We start from the raw sequence: 21,361 nt of genomic DNA, 5'->3' as shown, positions 1-21,361 counted from the left end.
TTTGTCATATTTCTTTAGTTTCTTGTCATCTGGAGCAGTTCCTCCCCTCTCTTTATGGTTCATGACCTTAATATTTTGGTGAAGTATAGACTGTTTTGTAGAATGCTCTCTATTTACGTCAGTCTGATATTTCTTCATGATTATATTTTGGTATGCATTCTTAGCACAAATATCATAGAAGTGATATATTCTCACTGTAAAATGTCAAGAGGTGCATGATGTCACTTGGTTCCAAGTATCTTCATCATTTGTTTAGGGTAGTGTCTGCTAATTTTCTCCACTTAACAGTTTCTTATTTTACCTTTGTTATTAAAAAGTGTTTTGTAAGTAGATCTTTGAGATTTTGTATACATGTTGTTCCTCATCACATTTTTATCCACTAGATTTAGCATCCATTGATGATTTTCTAACTCCATCAATTATATAGTTAGTTGATATTCTGATGTAAGCAAAAGCTTTCTCTTCCACCATTTATTGATTTCTATCAGTATGGATTCATGGAATCGAACCTCTTGGTGCATGGGTCCAAGTTCAACCACTGAGCCACACTGGCTAGGCGAGGTTCTTTTTATAATATATTCTTTCCCATTGAATTACTTTTGTGACTTTCTAAAAGCATTCAGTTCTAAGTTGTATTTACAATAGATTATTGTTAAGCTGTGGTTGGTTTTCATATCAGAGGAAGCCAAACTTAAATTTTTGCTTTTAGATTCTATCTTCTTAAGGGAGAATAGACAGGAACATATATTATCCATCATCACTGCTCAAATGTTCCTACAATGTATGACCATAATTTGTACAGGACCTTATAAGTCATCTAATCCAACTTCCAACTCCTAGTGTAGCCCAAGTTTAACTGTTCTCCTCAGACTTACAAGCTCTATACTACATGTCTCTGCTTCTGCTCATTCAGAACAAAATAGCACTTGGCATCTTCCCTGACAGCTGGCCTGATAGTAGGCTCATGGTATTTTTCTTTACAGATGTCTGAAAATACCTGAAAAATGTAAATTTGCCCTTCTTATAGAAAAGTAAGTTTTAAACACCTGGAATTACAAAGCACAAGTTGGGTTTAGGTAGTGCTTGCGGGGAGTGCCTTTCAGTAGCACACTTTCTCAATAGATTTAAAATATGATTGGATAGATACTCAATTTTCAAGACTACGTCTTCTATTAAAACCCAGCACACCTATATTTAGTGTCTGTGAGAAATTTCCATTTCCATAACAGGCTGCTTTATAACAACCAACAGAGATTCATTACCATTTTATTGTGAGACATGAACTCACAACTTCCCAATGGCTCAGTGTTAGTTTTTTTTAAAGATGATTTCTTAAATTGATTTTGAGAGAGAGAGAGAGAAAGAGAGAGAGAGAGAGAGAGAGAGAGAGAGAGAGAGAGAGAGAGAGAAACATTGATCTGAGAGCAAAAGTATCGGTCCGCTGCCTCCTGCATGCTCCCAATGGGGATGGAACCTGCAACCAGGACATGTGCCCTGACCGGGAATTGGACGGGCAACCTCTTGATGCATGGGTCGACCAACTGAGCCACATTGGCCAGGCCAGGGTCATAATTTTTGTATGGTTACTATTTTATATAGTGATACTTCAGTTGGAGAGTGCTAGGATGTATACTTTTAAGTAAGTTTAGAGAAAATGAATTTAAATTGTATTTTTTAACATAGACATTTTTTTTTTAGAACAGTTTTTGATTCACAGCAAAATTAGGTGGAAGGTACAGAGATTTTTCTTATACCCCATGTACCCAAACATGCATTAGCTACATTCCCTACCAGAGGGGAACAATTGTTATAATTGATATACTAGTACATACTAGAGTTCATAGTTTAGGGTTTATTCTTGGTGTTGTATATTGTCACCTAGAGTACATTGTCACCTAGAGTTCATAGTTTACCTTAGGGTTTATTCTTGGTGTTGTATATTCTGTGATTTTGGACAATTTTATAGTAACATGTATCATACAGAGTAGTTTGATTTCCCTAAGCATCCTCTATGCCAGTGATGGCGAACCTTTTGAGCTTGGCGTGTCAGCATTTTGAAAAACCCTAACAGTTAAGTGTCACATATAGAAATTTTTTGATATTTTCAACCATAGTAAAACAGACTTATATTTTTGATATTTATTTTATATATTTAAATGCCATTTAACAAAGAAAGAAAATGAGTTCACATGCCACCTCTGACACGGGTGTCATAGGTTCGCCATCACTGCTCTATGCTCTACCTAATCCTCTCTCCCTCCAATGCCTGGTAACCACTGGTCTTTTTACTGTTTCCATAGTTTTTCCTTTTTCAGATGACATATAGTTGGAATTATACAGTATGTAGTCTTTTCAGACTGGTATAGTTCATGTAGTAATAAGCATTTAAGACTCCATGTTTTTTCATGGCTTGATAGCTCATTTCTTTTTAGTGCTGAATAATATTCTATAGTCTGGAAGTACTGTAGATTATTTATCCACCTACTGGTGGACAGCTTCATTGCTTCCACGTTTTGGCAATTAGGACTAACGCTGCTATAAACATCCATGTGTGTGTTTTTGTGTGGGCATAAGTTTTCAACTCTTTTGGGTAAATACTAAGGATTTTTTAATTTTTTTCTAAGAGTTAGGAAACAGCATTTATTTCATCTTACAACCGAGTGATTGTCATAAAGAAATTTTGTTGAGGACAGTCAAGTTGATTGTTGCTTTCAGGATAAAATTCAGTCTTGCTGGCTTCAATGGATTCTTGAATACTGAGCTGAATATCATAACTAGTAAGATTGTCTTCATCGGGGTCATCATTACTATCTATGACTTTTTCTTCTTCTTCCTCTTCTTAAAGGATACCTTTCAGCATTTCATATAATACTGGGTTGGTGGTGATGAACTCCTTTAGCTTTTTCTTATCTGTGAAGCTATTTATCTGACCTTCACTTCTGAATGATAGCTTTGCTGGATAAAGTAATCTTGGTTGTAGGTTCTTGGTATTCATCACTTTGAATATTTCTTGCCACTCCTTTCTGGCCTGCATAGTTTCTATTGAGAAATCAGCTGACAATTGTATGGGTACTCCCATACAATTGTTTTTCTCTTGCTGCTTTTAAGATTCTCTCTGTCTTTTGTTCTTGGCATTTTAATTATGATGTGTCTTGGTGTGGTCCTTTTGTTTGGGGTTCTCTGCGCTTCCTGGACTTGGAAGTCTATTTCTTCCACCAGGTAGGGGAAGTTTTCTGTCATTATTTCTTCAAATAGGTTTTCAATATCTTGCTCTCTCTCTTCTTCTGGCACCCCCATAATTCGGATGTTGGTACGCTTGAAGTTGTCCCAGAGGCTCCTTACACTATCTTCATATTTTTGGATTCTTTTTTCTCTTTGTTTTTCTGGTTGGGTGTTTTTTGTTTCTTCGTATTTCAAATCTTTGACTTGATTCTTGTGATCCTTTAGTCTGCTGTTGGAACTCTGTATAATATTCTTTATTTCAGTCAGTGTATGCTTAATTTCTAGTTGGTTCTTTTTCATATCCTCGAGGGTCTCACTAGATTTATCGAGGGTTTCACTAAATTTATCGGCGGTTTCTAGAAAATTCTTGAAAAACCTTTTAAGTGTGGTTTTGAACTCTATATCCAGTAGTTTGCTTTCCTCCATTTCTGTCATTTGTGACCTGTTTCTTTGTCTCCACATTTTGGCTGCTTCCCTGTGTTGATAGAGTGGCTTTCTGTGCTAGATGTCCTATAGGGCCCAGTGGCTCAGCCTCCCCAATTACCTGAGGTGGACACTCTTGGTGCACCCCTTTGTGGACTGTGTGCACAGTCTTGTTGTAATTAAGCCTTGATTGTTGTAGGTATCACTGGGAGGAATTGACCTCCAGGCCAATTGGCTGTGAGAATCAGCTGTGTCTATAGTGGGAGAACTTCTGTGCTGGAGACACCCTTCTGGGGCAAGACTTGCTTCAGTGGGGCTTTGGTGCTCACTGAGTCTGCCCCCTGAGTGTGTCCCTTATGGATCTGAGGAGTTATAATCTGGATGGTCCCACTCTGACCACTGGGTACACTGGCTCTTGGATCTCTAAGGAGGTGCTAATTTAGCCTCTGCCTGAGGCTACCCAGCAGGAGCTATGGAGAGATCTTCAGATTCCTCTTCTTTCTTTGGGGTTTGGAGGTGCCCAGATGAGGCCCAGCTATGAAGCAATGCAAGCTGCTGTGGGGCCTTGGGCCTTCTTTTGGATGTTCTGGGTCTCTCTGACCCAGCTGCAGTTTGTTAGGTAATTTTAGATTGCAAAGGGCCAGGCCATTCATATGCAAAAGCCTCTATGCACAGCTTGGGTGGGGCAGGGTCTCAGGGAATCAACAGGGCGGAGCAAACCGCTATGGCTGATCCTCAGCCCTGCCCTGAGAGGCCCTGGGTCTCAGTGTCCTGCGTAATTGCTGCAGGCACCTCTGAGAGAAAGCCGCCCTTGAGTTCTGCCAGCTGCCAGACAGTCCAGTTTCTCCCCGTATGAGTCTGGGTCCCCAGAGACTCGCCTGGAACTGGAGTTCAGAGCAGTCGGGAGCTTTTGTCTCCCTCCGGAATGGAAAAGACAACCTTGTCCTCAGTTGCCAGCCCTTTCTGCGTGCGCCTCCCTACCTCTGCATTTTACTTCCGCACCTCCTCTGAGTCTCAGTGTGCTTTTCTCTTTCCTTCTAGTTGTAGAATTTCCACTCAGCCAGCCTTCCTGTGGTTCTGGATGATGTCCATTCTGTCTTTTAGTTGTATTTTTGAAGTGGTTGTGGGAGGCAGCAATTTCAGGTGTTTACCTATGCCGCCATCTTGGTTTCCTCCAAATACCAAGGATCTTAATTCTGGATTGTATGGTAAGAGTATATTTAGTTTTGTAAGAAACCCTCAAACTGTCTTCCAAAGTGGGTATACCATTTTGCAATCCCACCAACCATGAATGAGAGTTTCTGTTCCACATTCTTGGCAGCATTAGCTGTTGTCAATGTTGTAGACACCATTCTAAGAGATGGAAATTTGCACTTTTTGATTACATGATGTGGGATTTTCATATACTTATTTGTCAACTGTATATCTTCTTTTTTGAGGTATCTGTTAAGGTCTTGACCCAGTCGTAATCAGGTTATTTTCTTATTTTTGAATTTTAAGAGTTCTTTATGTATTGTGGATAACAGTCCTTTATGAGATGTGTCTTCTGCAAATATCTTCTCCCAGTCTGTGGCTTATCTTTTCATTCTTTTGATGGTGTCTTTGCAGAGCTAAAGTTATTAATTTTAATGAAGTTTAGCTCATTGTTATTTCTTTCATGGATTATACTTACGTTATTTATTATATGTAAAAATCTTTGCCAAAATCAAGGCCATCTTTCTTTTGTTATTTTCTAGGAATTTTATAATTTTGTGTTTAACACTTAGGTATGTGATCTATTTTTGTTAATTTTTTGAAGGGAGTGAGGTCAGTGTCAAAATGCACACTTCTGTTCTTTGAAAAAAGAGCAATTTATTAGGAAATCTTTTACTACCCTAAGATCACAAAGATTTTTCTCCTAATTTTTCTTCAAGAAATTCTCTAGTTTTGTGGGTTTTTAAAAAATTTATTTTAGAGAGAGGAAGGGAGAGGGATAGAGAGATAGAAACATCGATGAGGGAGAAAGTATTTGTAAAATTTATATCTGAAAATGACATATCAAGAATATACAAACAATTCTTACAACTTTAGAATAAGACAAAAAATAAAACTTTAAAAATGTGTTAAATATTTGAACAGACATTTAACAAAAGGATGTGTGAATGACCAGTAACACATGAAATGATTTTAAAAAATATTGGTTACTAGTGAAATTCAAATTTAATCATAGTGAGCACATACTTCATGGCCACTAGCATGGCTAAAATTTAAAAGATTGGCTATACTACTAGCGAATGTTGAACAAGCTCTGGAGCAACTGGAACTCTCCTACATCGCTGGTGGAAATACAAAATGGCACAACTTCTTTGGAGAACAGTGTAGAACAGCCGTGGGCAAACTACGGCCAGCGGGCCGGATCCGGCCCGTTTGAAATGAATAAAACTAAAAAAAAAAAAGACCGTACCCTTTTATGTAATGATGTTCACTTTGAATTTATATTAGTTCACACAGACACTCCATCCATGCTTTTGTTCTGGCCCTCCGGTCCAGTTTAAGAACCCATTGTAGCCCTCGAGTCAAAAAGTTTGCCCACCCCTGGTGTAGAAGTTTCTTATAATGTTAAACCTAGACTTTCCATATGACACAGAAATCCACTCCTAGGTATTTACCCAAGAGAAATGAAAGCATATGTCACAAAAAGACTTTTATAAGAATGTTCATAACAGTTTTATTCACAATGGCCTCAAACTGGAAGTTACACAAAGGTCCTTTAATAGATGGTACTTAGGTGTGTGTGTTGTTAAAGTTTATCAGACTGTACCCCTATAATGTATGTATTTTATTATATGTTAAATAATTAAATACTTCAATGAAAGAAGTTTCCTTTTTAGAGCTTATCAAATCTGAGTCTACTTTAGAATTATCTGCTAAACTTTTAAAATGTACATTCTAGCTGGTTTCGTTCAGTGGATAGAGCACTGGCCTGCAGACTGAAGGGTCCCTGGCTCGATTCCGGTCAAAGGCACATGCCTGGCTTTTGGGCTCGATCCGCAGTGGGGGGTGTGCAGGAGGCAGCTGATCAATGATTCTCTCTCTTTGATGTTTCTAACTCTCTCTCCCTTCCTCTCTGAAATTAATTAAAAAATATATGTAAAATGTACATTCTTCTACTCCATGTTGTACCCAATGAATCAATCTCTGGCATTAGGCCTGCTTACTTAAGGTTTTTAAAAGATTCCGGAGTTGATTCCGATTCTCAGCAAGACTTCAGAATTTTTTTGGCATGACTTTTTATTCTTAATACTTCCAGTACCTAATAAAATATAATTTTAGTAATAAAAGGCATGATTTTTTTTCATGTTATTCACATCCCACATTCATTAATGGCTTTACAAAGAACTTTAAATCTATTTTACTTATTTTGAAAGTTTGCTGTTTTCAATAGCATGTGCTTATATTATTATAATACAAAATAGAAGAAAAATTTCCTATTATACCACATTTTTGAGTACATGAAATGAGAAATTGAAATGTCTTGTCTCGTTCTCCAGTCTCATACCCCTGATTACTAATGATTTAAAGCATATTCTTTTGGATATTTTCCTGTACTTATAGAAAAGGGACATATATCTGGTAGTATATATTTCCAAATATTCATTTATGTATTTAAATAGTTTGTGTTGAGTGCCTGCTCTGTGGCAGCCATTATACCAGATCTGAGAATAATGAGCCAAAGAGACAGACATCTGGCCTCCTGGGACTTGCTATTTGGTGGGAGCATAGATATTGATTAAAAAATAACACAAACATATATTTTTAAAGTGTAGCACATGTTACAGGAGACAATTATAGAATGTTATGAAATTATATAGCAAAAATTAAAACCTTTTCTGAAGCTTTAAAGCTCATTTGCCTTTTCAAAAGCACTTAGTACTGCTTATTCGTTTGTATAAAACATCTTGCACATGAACATTTTTTTATTATTAAAGTATTATTTTTTTCTTTTGTTAGTCAGCATTTTTTATATTAAGCATTTAACTTCAGTGATAAAAAAATTGAAAAAAATGCACTCAGCAAATATTTGAAGATACCTCCCTTAGTCTGTGATTGTCACTCGGTTATGTGCTATACAACAGTTTATTACTAAAACAATAATAGCAATTTGAAAATGACAATTTGTTTTAGCAGTATATTTTTGGAGGGGTTATGCATGTTGGGATGTGTCAAACACAAGTGTTTTTTTTAAAAAACGTATTACAGAGAATACTAATTGTTTTTAAAATCAATGATGTTTGTGGGATGGAAGTTTGTGCTTATAAATTTAGGAAATGCAGGGTTAGACATTCTTAGGGTATAACGTTTAAGGTTAACATTAGGATTAATCTTTTAGGGAAAAACTCTAGTTCTTTTTCCAGAATCTTTCATATGTTACATTCTGAATCTTTAAGACAGAGCTTTAGTATACAGTGACTCTATTTGACCGTGGAACCTTTCCCCCCTTGCCTTATGTTTCTATGAATAGATATCTCAGGAGAGAAAAAAGTCTTCAATAGATTCTCAGGAAGTATAGCATATTTTAAAGATGTATAATAAATTTAATGTAAAAACATTATTGTTTAAATAAGACCTTGTCACATATAAAGCACTAGATCTATATTATGTATTTATATACTAAACTTTTAGCAATTAATCGGTATATAACAGAAGAATTAGTTCTCCATTCTTGCATTCTTAACTGGAAGAGGCAAGTGTAATTTATGTTCTTCTTATATTTCAGAACAAAGTAGAAGAGATGACTTAGAAGCTTTAGGTCATATGTTCATGTATTTTCTTAGAGGCAGTCTTCCTTGGCAAGGTTTAAAGGTAAACATTTTTATGTTTCCTTATTGAATTTTAGAAATTGTTAATATATTACAATCCAGTTTTCCAAGTATTTAATTTTAAAATTAGCACTTTCTCAAGGTTTTTTTCTTCCCCTGTTTTAGGCTGACACATTAAAAGAGAGGTATCAGAAAATTGGAGATACAAAACGAGCCACACCCATAGAAGTGTTATGTGAAAATTTTCCAGGTAATGAATAATGCCACATTGAACCATATACTCATACACAGAACACCAGAACTGTTAATCATTGTTTAAGTGTATAAATACCTTTTTTCATGTTTTAAAAAAATGAACTCAAAATATTATTTAAAAGATGTCAGCATTTGATGCACAGACCACAGGGTCAGTTTCCATATTTGCTTTGTTAAGATGGTATTAGAAGAAGAAAATCCCATCTTTAGTAATGCTGACCAATACCAGCTGAAGTAATATTTTCTTCAATAAAATACTTTTAAGAAGTTAAAATATTTGGAAGGGGGGTCGGGGGGAAGCGGGGAGAGAGATCAACCAAAGGACTTGTATGCATGCATATAAGCATAACCCATGGACACAGTCAGTAGGGGCGGTGAGGGCATGTGTGGGGGGCGGGGGAGGGCGAGTAGGGAGAGGTCAATGAAGGAAAAAGGATTCATATGTAATACTTTAAACAATAAAGAATTAAAAAATATTTGCTAAGAAATATCAACTATAAAGTTTCAGTGTAATGTTAGTCATTTGAGTCTCATTGTTCAACTCAACATAGGTATATAATGTATGATTTAGTCCAGTTTTCAAAGTACAGTAAAACCTTACTACCTTTATTACCTTTAGGCTAATTTTATATTAAGGAGCTTTATGAAAATAGTTTAGCTTTCATGTAGATTTATGGCAACTCAAGCCAACAGAAACTTAAGATTTCTAAATCAATTAAGAAATAAGAATAAAAAAGAAATAAGAATAATGTGTTGCTAATGTATTCAAATACCTGCTGAGATATGTGCAATAACATTGAGAAAACAGAGATCCAAACTTGAAGATAGAAGGCTGAATTCAATCTCACTTTGATATTCACAACTTTGCCTGTACAATGCTGACATTATTATTCTAATAATAGCAGTATAATCTCTGGTAGCTCTTTCCCAAGTTTGCTATTTTATTCATTGTCAGCAAACTTTAATTATATGTTTTTCTTTTTTAATCTAAAACTAGAGGGTTAAAAAAAAATTCGTTGCTAGTACTAGCAGTTTAGGTGTAGGCAGATTGACTGCAAGTTAAGAAGCCTATATAAATTTCTGCAAGAAAAATGAAATGGTGGTGCCAAAGTAAATTAACCAGATAATTAGCTAGAAAGTGGAATAGTGAGCTTCACCATGTGATCAAGGTCTGGGTGCCACTTTCACTGCCCATTGAGCTTAGCGTGATCCTGTTCTTATTGGCTACCAGGAATGAATTGAATCAGAAAAGCAGCTAGGTGCAACCTACTATCTCTTACTACAGTGATTTTTTTGTGCTTCCATGGTGAAACATGGTTTTGCTTACCATTTTGCCTATTGATTTTTATGTCTTTTTCATCCTGAAGAGTATGACCTTTTAAAAATGTACAAATCTCTAATACATTTTAGAATTTTAACGGAATGCATGATTGTTAATTATATGACCAGAAATTAAAAGAAGAATTAAGCAGCTTCTGTGTTATATTTCTGAGGATTATTTTGCTAGGTCAGTTGGTTCGAATACTGCTTATAAACAAGGTTAGGAATTTTCTCCCTTTTAAAAAAAAGTCATTGTAATTAAATTTATAAAAATTTAAATTGCAATATAGAATTTTATTTTTTCTGTTTTTATAATACTGTATGCTTTTTATACACTTAAATAATTTTATTAACGAGTATGTAGATAAGTATACTCAAAATAATTTTTATTTCCTTTGTAGAAGAAATGGCAACATATCTTCGTTATGTAAGAAGGCTAGATTTTTTTGAAAAACCAGACTATGACTACCTAAGAAAGCTTTTTACTGACTTGTTTGATCGAAAGGGATATCTGTTTGATTATGAATATGACTGGATGGGTAAACAGTTGGTGAGTTTCTCCACTATATAATAAAATATTTTACTGTTTTTTTCCCTTCAAGTGAAAAGAGTTGAAAACAAATACTTTTGAAAAAGGGTTCATTTTATTTCCTTTTTAGGGATAGTTTAGGTAACAAAATACTAATATATTATCCTTTGAATTTTATAAATGCCCTACATTTGGACTCTGCTTTTTAGAGTGATTTTTCAAACTTTTCATCCCTGATTTAATTCTTAGTGTCAAATATACTATTTTTGGTCTAATATTCTAGTGATTACTTTAAATGATCAGCTAGCTAGTTTTGTTTTCTGTTTACTTTAGCCATCTTTTAAAATATTTGTAATTTAAAAATGTTTTAATTATTCTAGCAGTTCTAAGTTATCTCTTGGAATAGATTGATACTTGGAGTAAGTTTTTAAAACTGTACCTAAGTTTTCATAACTTAAAAAAATTCTTTATTATAACTGTAGGATTGGTGCTTAGCACTTAAAGAGACATGTCATTATATTCTTTCTTTGAAGAGGCGATTTCTGAAAGATCAAATATTTATTCTCGCTAATCTTTTTTTAATAAGTAAGAATGTTCTATAAAATTTTTTTTATTTGTGGCTCACTATTAGCAAGTTTTTATCCATATTTGGAACCACTGACCTTTCAAGTTCAAGTATTTTTGAACAGTTGACTTACTAAGTGTTTAATGTATATTTTTCTTAAATGCAAAGTGATTTGAATATACATGTTATCTATGGTGGAAATCTAAATAAACTTTGATTAAAGATTTATATTTTGAATTGTACTTGAAAATTTTTTATAAGCCTCTTCTGAGTGACAGTATGCAATTTTATTAGTTTATTTAAAAAGTTGTTCCCTTAATTTTTTTATTCCCTTAAAAATTATTTATTCTGTTTATACATTAGCTTTGAAAATGAGAAACATGAACAGATATACTTTCATATTTTTTAAAAAATATATTTTATTGATTTTTACAGAGAGGGAGAGGGATAGAGAGTTAGAAACATTGATGAGAGAGAAACATCGATCAGCTGCCTCCTGCACACTCCCTACTGGGGATGTGCCCGCAACCAAGGTACATGCCCTTGACCGGAATCAAACCTGGGACCTTTCAGTCCGCAGGCTGACGCTCTATCCACTGAGCCAAACCAGTTATGGCTATATTTTTTATATGAAAAAATAATTTAAAAGAAATGACAGCATTAGAAGATCTTTTGTTGTTATACCAGTAAAAATAAATACTTGATAAAGCATTTAAATATTCTCAAAACATTTTAAAGAGTAGCTGTGTTGTCTTCGTTAGCTTTAATATATTTTGAGAATGATGTCTTTTAAGGCCTTACTTTCTTCCTTGAGTCTTTAAACAGCTGAATGATATTAAGTAAAACTTCTGAAGTAGGTTGTATTGATGCTAATTGCTATTGTGTTGTAGCCTACTCCAGTGGGGGCAGTTCAGCAAGATCCTGCTCTATCATCAAACAGAGAAGCACATCAACACAGAGATAAGATGCAACAATCCAAAAACCAGGTTTGCTTCCCCTTTAGATAAAAATGTCTTAGTTTGCTTCTGTATTACCTTCTGACAGTTTATAAATGCATTTGGTGTTTTATCATGTCCAGGTGACTGCTTTGTGTGTGTGTGTGTGTGTGTGTATTTACATGTGTGTGTGAGTGTATATATACACATGTATATACATATCGAAAGAATGAAATGCATGTTTTTTCTTCAACAGATAAAATATTATATACACACGTGCTAAGAATTAAAAATATATATTTCCCCTAATATTCATTATTAATTTAATTATAAATTTATAATTTAGTGGTATAAATTAGTATAATTTTGAGCAACATTTGACATTCTGTTAGAATAGAAGTATTTGGGCATCTTATTGGAATGAATTGTAATAGCAGTTGATCTTTCTGTTTATAGTCTATCGCAAGGGTGGGCAAACTTTTTGACTTGAGGGCCACAATGGGTTCTTAAACTGGACCGGAGGGCCGGAACAAAAGCATGGATGGAGTGTTTGTGTGAACTAATATAAATTCAAAGTAAACATCATTACATAAAAGGGTACGGTCTTTTTTTTTTTAGTTTTATTCATTTCAAACGGGCCGGATCTGGCCCGCGGGCCGTAGTTTGCCCACGGCTGGTCTAGCATAATAAATTATTTACTAAGTTTCTAGTATTTGAAAGTTACTATTTTACATGTTGCAGAAATGCAGAAGTAAGTAAAACAATATAACCTATAAGAAATATTTTGTAATGAGTGGCTAAGATTTCACTCAGTCTCTGGAATCATTCATACCTGGATATGGTTTAACCCTGGGTAAATTACTTAATCTCTCAAAGCCTCAGTTCTGTCATCGATAAAAGAGAAATAATGCATGTTAATTCCTAGTATATAGTAAGCCTTCAATAAATTTCAACTCTCTTGCTTGGTGTTATTGTTAGCATGATTATTACAATAAATTCACAAATAACTACATTATAAAGTAGAATAAGTTCCATCGCATTAAATATATTAATGAAGTGCCATGGAAGATCATTAGGAACTATGTAGGAACTATAAAGATTTTAGGAGAATGTGGTTTTTGAGATGAACTTCAAGAATGAATGACATTTTCAAAGGCAGATAAAGGAATAAAAACATTCCACAGAGAGTGAACAGTATAAAATATGAAGCAGAAGTTTACGAATGTAGACTTTGAGGAACAGCAAGCAGTTCAGTTTGCTTGGAGCAGGGAGTAGGTTCAAGATAATGCATAGAAGATGGATTTTCTGAGTTAAGGTGATTGAGAGCTGTTGAAATTTTTGAGCAATGTTTTCACTTTCTCTTTTTTGTAAAAACTTTTATTGGAGCCACCTTTAGCATAAGAAATTTTGTTATTTCTCTGAGTTAAAAGTGTCTTTAGTATTTTTGATTGTAACCCTTTTTAGAGAAGGATAATGGTTTATCCTTTACATCTTTCATCCCATCAGAGTTCTAGTGAGGGTTAAACAAGAGATGAAAAATCAAAGGAAAAAACACAACTTGTTAAGAATCATCACAAAATAAAATGCTACTTTTAGGGGATATTTAACAGTATTCTTTAAAGTACAGCCAATTTAAAAAGTTCAGTTTTAGCCTTAGAAAAATTGGGACAATAAAGGGTCTTGCATGTGAATTAATTCAAAATATAAATTACAACTTGTTGATAGCTTAAGTGCTCTGATAGATGCTGTATATAGAAAGAAATGGCTCAGAAGTCAAGACTCAGAGTTTGTATTTAATAAATCAGTTAATTTCTAAAATGTACTTTGGAAGAAAATTAATAATTCATATTCTCTGAATATTTCCACTTGAGTTGTTAGGTATTATAGTGAGGCTCTTCTTTTGTTGTTGAATTAAATTTTAATTTAAATATTTTAGAGGTTGACTTTCTACATGTTTCAGACATGTCTTACTAGCTAGATTGTTAGCTCACTGAGGGTGGGAACCATATGTTATTCATGTTGTCCTTGTTCAGCTAAATGTAGGGAGTCAGTGATTTTTTCTCTCCTGGAAATCCTTTAATATAGCTTACATATTGAACTTGAAACCTGGATATGCAGACTGTCATTATAATAGAAAAAGTTGTATATCTAGAAAAAAATTCTTAAATATCTGTGAAGCAGTAAATAGTTTTAAGTTGTATGAGAAACTCATAGTTCACAATCCCAAAAGAAGAAAAATTAATTCTTTAAATGGCTAAAACCTTTGCTATGTCCCAAGGTAAACAATTTGTAACCTAGAGTCAATGTTTGAAGTTTAGCGGATCCTATATTTTATAGAAAGTGTTGGGTGCATGTAAATGTTTATTCTACTATCTTCTTAAAGCGGTCCGTGACCCCCAAATGTTACCTTTTGTCCCGAGGCAACATTTAGATATTTGTCTCAACTTTAATATCATTTTCATTCTCCCATTCTGTTCAGATTTTTATCTCATCTAATTTATTTAATTAAGCTATACATCTGCTAAATTCTGGTGATGAGTTTGGAGGGTTTAATGAAAAGACATAAAATTATCATCATTATTTTATGATTACATACTTCATGCCACAAAGTATGTAATTTTGAACTGTGCAATTTAATTTAGGGAACTTAGTGCCTGAACTTTTATTCATTGTGTCTACTTGAATTTTAATATCTCTTCTCCTCCCAAAGGGTTTCTCTCACCACTGATATTCTTCAGCTCCCTATAAACCAATGTGCTTGGCCCTCTATGGCAAGATTTTCTTGACTTTGAAAAAGAAAGTAAAGAGCACCAAAGGCTTTAGAACATGACGTAATTGTGTTAAGGAGCTAGGTAGGGTTATTGGAGAAGCAGTAGGCTCTGAGTTTGAATCTTTGCTGTACTCCTTGCTACCTCTGTGATTTAGGGAAGTGTTTCACATCTCAATGTCTTCATCAGTAAAATAAGGATAATACTATTTAACTCAAAATGAGATAACATATATAAAGCACCTCATGCAGAACCAACATGTCATAGAAACTTAAAATATTGTATTTATTTTTCCCCCTTCTTTTTATTAGTGCTGTCCACATTTTCCTGAACACATAGACTTGAACCCTTCTAATTCTGCTAGTAGATTATTAGTCTGTAAGTTATTGCCATGCAAATTTGCCAAAATCATCTAAAAGCATCAAGAATTATCAGCCTATTTCAGGGAAATGGGTTCCTTAATTTGAACCAGATAAAAAAAGATTAAGGAAGCTTATGTAGGATTATTACTTTTAAAAGTTGTCATATTCTCATCGTCTTCTATATAGCCCTTTTTACTTTTCAAAGAACTTCTCTGTTTTCTCATATTATCTACACAATCAGAAACAGGAGAGAAAAGTTTTCTAGAATATTAGGAACAACTATTTAAGTACTATTTTTTTTCTTACCTTGCTAGAAGTTGTTCCTCATCAGAAAACTAATGAGAACCGCTACTATAGAAAATATAGTGAATGGTTTTTTTAGGTCGCTCATGCTTGATTCGGTGTGCTTTCTTGGGCACATCATTTTTACCTCCCTGTTCTTTGTTAATTTCATTTATAAAGTTAGAGGGTGGAATCTGTGACATCTAAAGTCTTTTCACTTCTAAAATTCTATGGTTGTATTTTATTTTTATGGTTGATCCTGACATAATTGTAGCAATTTAATTAAAATCTCTCCACATGCAGTATCATTGCATCTGTGACTCAGAATAGTAAGGGTATTTTAAAATTTCCTTTTATACGTTTGTTTTCTATATTATAAGGATGAGATGTTTAACATATTGGGTTTTTCTTCTTCCATCCATGCCACATGCATTAAATAAATGGCAGTCGGCAGACCACAGGGCAGCTTGGGACTCCCAGCAGGCAAATCCCCACCATTTGAGAGCTCACCTTGCAGCAGACAGACATGGTGGCTCGGTACAGGTATTTTCTGATTTTTGCATGAGTGATTATTTCCCAAATTTATACCACTAACCCTTTTTTGGAGCTCGTGGCATGATTTCATATCCTAATGAAAAACTTGTTGCTGAACTCTCCATAATTCTATTCCTTTGTATTTAACCAAAAAGCAAAATTAACACGATCTAGGAAGACCAACAGAGATACTGAGATTTTGCCTTTGTTCATTTTTGTAAGTACATACTACAGGTTAGAAAAACAAACTGCATTACTTGAAATATGTGCTAAACTTGAGTTTTCAACAATAAGCTCAGTCTTTTTAAGTAGCTTTAAGTAATAGAACGTTTTTTATCTTTTTCCTTTTATTGACATGCCTCCTTCAAAATCTAGTTAACTAGATTTCTAATTTTTTTCATCCTAATATTCAGAATGTACTTGCTGATTAATTAGTCAAATAAACATGCCCCTAATTTTTTTTATAATGGTATATTTTGTTTGTGCTTGTAGAAAATATCAGATGGAGAAAATAATTTCAAGGACAAGTATTTATTAAATATTCTCCTCAATTTTCTGGATATTTATGAAAATTTAAAGCAGTCTCATTTTTTTTTAATGTGTTTTCTTTCCCTTTTCTATAAACTTAGAGATAGCTACTATGTTCTGTCCTCTCATGCCCCCCAAGTTTTAGTCTTTTATGTATATTATGGAAATGGGGAAAGATTACTGAGTCTCTTAATTCTTTTAAAATGTTGGCTTAAGCTAATCTAAATGCTGGTTTAAAGTAATTGAGATCATAAATGTTATTTCAATCTATTTTAATATAGAACCTTTTAAAATTTTTTGAATTTTTTTCCCTCCACGTACTTCCATTTGAAATACACACACACACACACACATCCTACTGAATTTACGTGATGAACTATTCTTTCTTGATTTGAATTTTAAAATTTAGTTCTTGATTAAATCGTATAAGTTCTCAAGTTTTTCTCACCATTAAATTTTAGAGGCAATTTAAATTATATAACCAGTATTTTTATAGGACTTTATAATCTATGGAACTTTTAGTTAACGTGTAATCGAAGTATTTGAGTAGTTCTATAAAACTTTAGAAAGAGGGACTCAGAGGCAAGATGCCTGAATTGTAAAATTTTTAATGATCAATTCATATAATTGGAAAAGTTATTGAACAATTTATATTTAATTTGCATAACACAAGCTAGGTTGTGTATGTACCTGTATACATTTGCATGTCTCTAAGTGTTGTATGTTATAGTAAGTGTCTTGCTGAATGCTCAGGGAAGTCTGCTACAGAGGGCGAATGAGTTTGATTATATTGGCTCATCACTTCAGTAACTTATGTTCTATTTTTTCACATGTTTTCAAAGACATATTTGAACTCTGCTCATTTCTCATCATCTCTTTAAAACTGTTCTGCCTGTAGAGCCTAATCTGGCTTCATTCTAATATTGAATAAGTGATCAGTTTTACTTGCAGGAATTTTAGTAACATACAGGTAAAACCATAAATTTGACACTATTTTCATTAACTTCCTCAATATATTGAGTTGCTCTCAATGTGGCACCACTATGGTGGTTCCAGTTGACATGCAAGATTAAACCTCTTGTCATTTTGACCTACATAAAGATCCTTAGATATTCTTTATTACAGATGTGCTTTTCATAGGAACTGAATCATGGAGTCTAAATTTGAGCTCCTTGTCTTTCCAGAATTATCATATAAAGGGTGGGGTAAAAATAGGTTTACAGTTGTTCCTATGGAAAATAGTACAATAATTAATAAGTAATAAAACAAGAATAAACTGTTTGCATACTCACAACTGTAAACCTACTTTTGCTACACCCTGTGTAGTATGGATCAGACATAGCTTACCAAGTTGATCTCATTGTGGTTCAGAGCACAAGTTCTGGAGTCAGATTTGAGTTCAAATTCTGTGCCTTAGATTATTTTAAAAAAGTATTTAGCATAGAGGCAGGGACTTAGGCAGTGCTAAAGAGTAGACTAATCTATTGCTTTTACAAATTTAGAAACTTGACTAGTATTTTTATTCATCTCTGGGAAGCAAAGTGTAGAGGTACAGCCAAAAGAAAGCATTGTCAAATGCTATCTCTTCAGTGAGACCATGCTAATTCACTGACCAGGGATACAGCTATATATCTAATAATTTTTTCCACTCAAGAGACTAAGAATACTATTCAGATATCTAAAGACTTTAATATGTATGAATCTGTTCTTGGCTTGTATGTGTTATGGAGAAGCTCCTAGAGGAATCAAATGTGTCCCTCTCTGCTCTCCTTAGAATCATGGGTAATTAATATGGCTGAAAAATTAGACCTACCATTTTCAGTTTCTGTCCATTCATTATTTAACAAATATCTACATAAATATCTACTAGGGGCTAGGCACTGTGCTAGATTCTTTGAATAAAAGGAGGAATGACAGATATATGGTGCCTGTCCCTGGAACTTTTAATCAGTGGGGGAGGCTAATAAATAAGCATTGTGATAAGTGGAGAAAACTTGCGGGGGTGAGAGAGAGAAATTGAAGAACTAAATAAAATTCAGTCAAGCTGGTGTATATTGAGAAAGGAGACTGAGAAGTAGGCAGGAGACAAGTCATGAAGGCTCCTAACAGGTCTTGTTATTTAATTTGGACTTTATTCTGAGGATATTGAGTAGCCATAAGGAGAATTAGATAGGGAACTAACTTGATTATATAGTGTTCTCTAAAGATTTCTTTTACTAGATTGAAGGAACACACGTGTAAGGGAGGGACACAGCTATTAAGTCTGTAGCTGAGGGAAAACAAAGGGTAGTGGAGATGAGAAGAAATAAAAGCACGTGAAAGATAATTAGAAGATAGCATGCAGTTGGATATGGAGGCTGGGGGAGAGGAAGGGCTCAGTTATCCCTTTTTGATATGTTTCTACCTGGCAAATCAGGATCTCCAAAATTAGGTTTGAAAAGGGTACAACTAGCAGCAGATATTGCTAATCTCTAATTCCACTGTAGCACAACTCCACTGAGCTCAAAGCTAACTGAAAACCTGATCCTATAAAGCTGAGAGGTAATTGCAAGCAGAGGGAAGAAGACAAATATTAAGGACACTACCTACTTTACATGGTATGATATACTTCCTGATTGTTTGGAACTCTGTAGTTGTACAGCCTTTGATTTGCATTTAAGGTAGTGTGACTCTGAGCATTTGGGGAAAAACTGAGATAATGGTGCCAGTGTGTTGGGCAGCCAGGCACTGTTGATGAAAAGAATAACATGAATAAGCAGTTTGATATTTTAATCAGTATATCTTCAGAAACAAAACAGGTGATGGTAACAGCAAAATGTATCTTGAAATGGTAAGAAAACATATGTAGTTAAAAGTCAGAGGGGTACTAGATGTTTTATCTCAGTTCTTTATTATGCTAATTGTTAATAGTGAGCTTTCTAAATAAACTTCAAATAAACATTTTCAGTTTTCTCTATCAAATCTTTGAAAAGGTAATAAGGAAAAAATTGAGTGATTAGTAAAATCATATCTTTCTATTCATAGTTTTCTGGGGTACTAAAATCTTCAAAAGAGATTGTGGTAGGAGAGAATAGTAGTCCCCATTATTGAGGGGGAAACATTCCAAAACCCCAGGGGATGTTTAAAACTGAGATAATACTGAACCCTATATATACTATTTTTTTCTATACATAAAGACCTATGATAAAGTTTAATTTATAATAGGCACAGCAAGAAATTAATAAAATAGGACAATCATACTGTAATAAAATGTCATGTGAATGTCATCTCTCAAAATATTGTATTGTACTATACTCACCTTTTTACTTAAAAGAAGCAAACACTTTACAACTTCTCTTTGGAATGTCCAAATTGCCAGCATCCATTATTAAATAAAATAAGGGTTACTTTAACACAAGCATTGGGATATTACGACGGCTACTGTATATGGGTAATGTATACAGTGTGGATACACTGGTAAAAGGTTGATTCATTGCCCAGGTAGACAGTACAGGACAGCACAAGATTTTATGCTACTCAGAATGGCAAGCAATTTGAAACTCTGAATAGTTTATTTCTGGAATTTTCCATTTAATATTTTCAGACCTTGGTAACTGAAACGATGGAAAACAAAACCAAGGATAAGGAGAGACTACTGTAGTTATAGCTTTTATTACATAAGTAATTTCTAACTCCTCTCTATTAGGTTTAGGTTAGGAAATTTCTTGTCTAGTTATCATTGGGATAAATCAGCATCACCAATTTATTTTGATATTTTTTATAGTAACATTTACAGTAACATCTTGAAAGACAGGAATACTAAAAGAATATTGTGTTCTGCTTAATTCTTCCATAAGTGAAAATTAGACTGGAAATCTGTTTTAGTTTATATTTGTTGAGAAACAGTGAGAATGTCCTATGCCTTCGGGTCATAAGTTGGAATATGAAGAATTTCAATTATAACTCTAGCTATAGTTTTTAAAATATATAAGAAAGTTGGTTTTGTATACTACATGTGCACCCTAGCTCAGGTTTGATAAACTCTTTGGAAATTACTCTAGTTTACCAGAAATGCAAATTTAACTGGGTGTCTTATATTTTATCTGACACTCCCTACCTCAGACAGATTTGCTAGCTCATTGCTTCTTCAACCAGCTAGTTTATAGATAGATGACATTTATTTATTTATTTATTTATTTATTTATTTATTTATTAAATATATTTTTATTGATTTCAAAGAGGAAGGGAGAGGGAGAGAGAGATAGAAACATCACTGGTCAGTGAGAATCATTGATTGGCTGCCTCCTGCACGCCCCCTACTGGGGATCGAACCTGCAACCCGGGCATATGCCCCTGACTGGAATCGAACCTGGGACTCTTCAGTAAGCAGGCTGACACTCTATCCACTGAGCCAAATGGCTAGGGTGATAGATGACTTTTAGAAAAAGCTGAGTTCATAAGTAAAATATATAATGTTTTAATATTTCTAATATATTTTTGGATAGATGGAGATCTGGTTAAATAATATATTGAGCCTCTACTGATCACTTGGTAATAACATGCTTACAAGAACTCAAATAGAATTAGGAAGATACTATAATAATTTGTATGAATTCATTATATTTGAAAAGTTGGCCTTTTCCAGTCATTGACTACAAAGATACCATGTGTTATCTTTGATTGTATCACAGTCTATGAGTTCTTTTGGAAATAGATTGATTGGGCAGACAGCCATTTAAGTGAATCATCATTTATCTCCCACACTTAGCTGCTGGCTGTTTCCCCACCCCCTTCCCTTAAACTCTGATGTTCTAATAGTAACATCAGAGTTTAAGGGAAGTATGGTTGCCTTTTTTTTTT

At 34.0% G+C, this 21,361-nt stretch overlaps 1 protein-coding gene across 12 annotated transcripts in view; it reads left to right on the top strand.

Annotated features, from left to right (window-relative positions):
* Nucleotides 1–21,361, top strand: part of CSNK1G3 (casein kinase 1 gamma 3) — a 79,720-nt gene that overhangs the window by 40,924 nt on the left and 17,435 nt on the right. For 4 of the 12 annotated variants that reach the window (XR_002832352.1, XM_023765054.1, XM_006081089.3 and 1 more), the window contains 5 exons: nt 8,402–8,487; nt 8,610–8,694; nt 10,421–10,569; nt 12,004–12,099; nt 15,908–16,003. Coding sequence is in view for 8 of the 12 variants with exons in the window: in XM_023765054.1 (XP_023620822.1) it covers nt 8,402–8,487; nt 8,610–8,694; nt 10,421–10,569; nt 12,004–12,099; nt 15,908–16,003 (512 nt within the window). In the remaining 4 variants the exon portion in view is untranslated. Of the gene's footprint in view, nt 1–8,401; nt 8,488–8,609; nt 8,695–10,420; nt 10,570–12,003; nt 12,100–15,907; nt 16,004–19,008; nt 19,120–21,361 lie in introns of all 12 variants that reach the window. The other 8 variants (XR_002826044.1, XR_002826038.1, XM_023765018.1 and 5 more) reach the window with 5 other exon arrangements.

Source organism: Myotis lucifugus, unplaced genomic scaffold (genome assembly GCF_000147115.1).
Source record: "Myotis lucifugus unplaced genomic scaffold, Myoluc2.0 scaffold_0, whole genome shotgun sequence".
Classification (NCBI taxonomy): Eukaryota; Metazoa; Chordata; class Mammalia; order Chiroptera; family Vespertilionidae; genus Myotis; species Myotis lucifugus.
The sequence above is the reverse complement of the archived record's forward strand: the minus strand, read 5'-3'. Positions and strand labels throughout refer to the sequence as shown.